Source organism: Perkinsus marinus (genome assembly GCF_000006405.1).
Source record: "Perkinsus marinus ATCC 50983 genomic scaffold scf_1104296941550, whole genome shotgun sequence".
Classification (NCBI taxonomy): Eukaryota; Perkinsozoa; order Perkinsida; family Perkinsidae; genus Perkinsus; species Perkinsus marinus.
This window is the reverse complement of record NW_003212486.1, coordinates 3,416-4,940: the sequence shown is the minus strand read 5'-3', so window position 1 is coordinate 4,940 and position 1,525 is coordinate 3,416. Positions and strand designations below refer to the sequence as shown.

At 34.7% G+C, this 1,525-nt stretch overlaps 1 protein-coding gene across 1 annotated transcript; it reads right to left on the bottom strand.

The window, feature by feature from the left end:
• Nucleotides 1–266: 266 nt before the first annotated feature.
• On the bottom strand, nt 267–1,494 carry Pmar_PMAR027818 (diphteria toxin resistance protein 2, dph2, putative; the record flags this gene model as incomplete). The annotated part of the gene is made up of 9 exons (XM_002781792.1): nt 267–303; nt 359–460; nt 509–609; nt 662–716; nt 772–967; nt 1,030–1,087; nt 1,149–1,193; nt 1,240–1,333; nt 1,388–1,494. 9 exons carry the CDS (start codon nt 1,492–1,494, stop codon nt 267–269), a joined length of 795 nt encoding a protein of 264 aa, XP_002781838.1.
• Between the last annotated feature and the right edge of the window lie 31 nt (nt 1,495–1,525).

Here is a 1,525-nt window from a genome sequence, read left to right as displayed (position 1 = left end):
TATCAGATAGGTCAAACGATTTCCCTAAATGCGGAGGTATTAGGAAAAATCGGAAAACTCAATTATGCGAAGAGCTCGAACAGATATGCAAGAAAAACTTCACTGATGGAGAAATGTCCGGAGGGAATCTCATCTTTTAAGCATGTGAGTATATACGAACTATAACTAAACTCAAGTATTTGATATGGAAGAAACAATAAGGAATGTGATTGTATTAGTAGTAGTAGTGTCGGTTGTTGTTGTTGTTATTATCATAGTAGCATCAACTACCATCGACCAATAATGGCCAACTCATCATCATATCTGATTATAAGATATAATAATATTATTCACAATAATATTCTTGACAACAACTTACTCCCCTGCTACACCATCTCTACCAATCTCAATGCATGCTGGTTGTGCTGCTGATGATGATGTTGTTGGTATGTCCGAACCCGGTAATTCACGTGAGTTATAACTAATAACGACAGTAATAATAATAAGAGGAGATAATAACATATATTACGGTCTCAGAGATTGTAACCATTCCTCATCAGATCTATCTCTAATATCCTCGAAATCTATCAATTCACCACCACCACCACGACCACCATCCAAAGTCTGTACCTGAATCAATGATAATTATTATTATGATAATGGTAATAGTATTATCTACTACATATAGAGCATCATCGGCAATAGGCATGGGATCTACTTTAAGCATGTCACTATATCTAAAGATAAAGGCGGCCTTCTCCTCCTACTACTACTAATTATTATTATTATTACTGTAATGAATAGGTTCCCCATTCTCTAACACCTAATGCCACTTCAACTTCATATGGTGTTGCTATTGGTACCATAAAATCATCAGTACACCAAGGGAAACTCTCTGGACATGATAACATAACATAACAATTAATCTCTGGGAAATTGGCAAGCTTAGCAGGCTCAATTTGTCCAACATTAAATATGTATACTTCACCTGATAGCAGCAGAAGACATAATAATGAGCACCGTCCTGATCCCTGATATTATTATTAGTACGTCCAGCATTGATGAGTTCTCCTTTAATTCGATTCAATAAAGTATCTTCATGTGGTACCTATACGACGACGACGTTGATTATGATAATCATTACTTACTAGAGGTTATAATAAACATACATCGACAGAGCCAAATAATATACCTATCTTTCTAGCCTTCTTAACCTAATCATAATAATAATAATCACAGTGATAATAGTAATAATAATACTTCTTCAACTAGACGATATCTCCGCATTTCCAACTTAGATGATGATGATGTCATCAAGTGTTGGCCATCCCATCGTAATAATGTTTTAATAGCACTAACAACAACATAGTCATTAATGAATAGTAATAATAATAAACATATAACTTACGGATCAAGCTGTAGACGTAACCACATTGAGGACGATGATGATGCTATTGGCTTATCACCATACTCCTCCTCCTCATGTTGATGATTATAATGATGATGATCATCCATAAATATAACGATAGGAATATTTGATGAACGT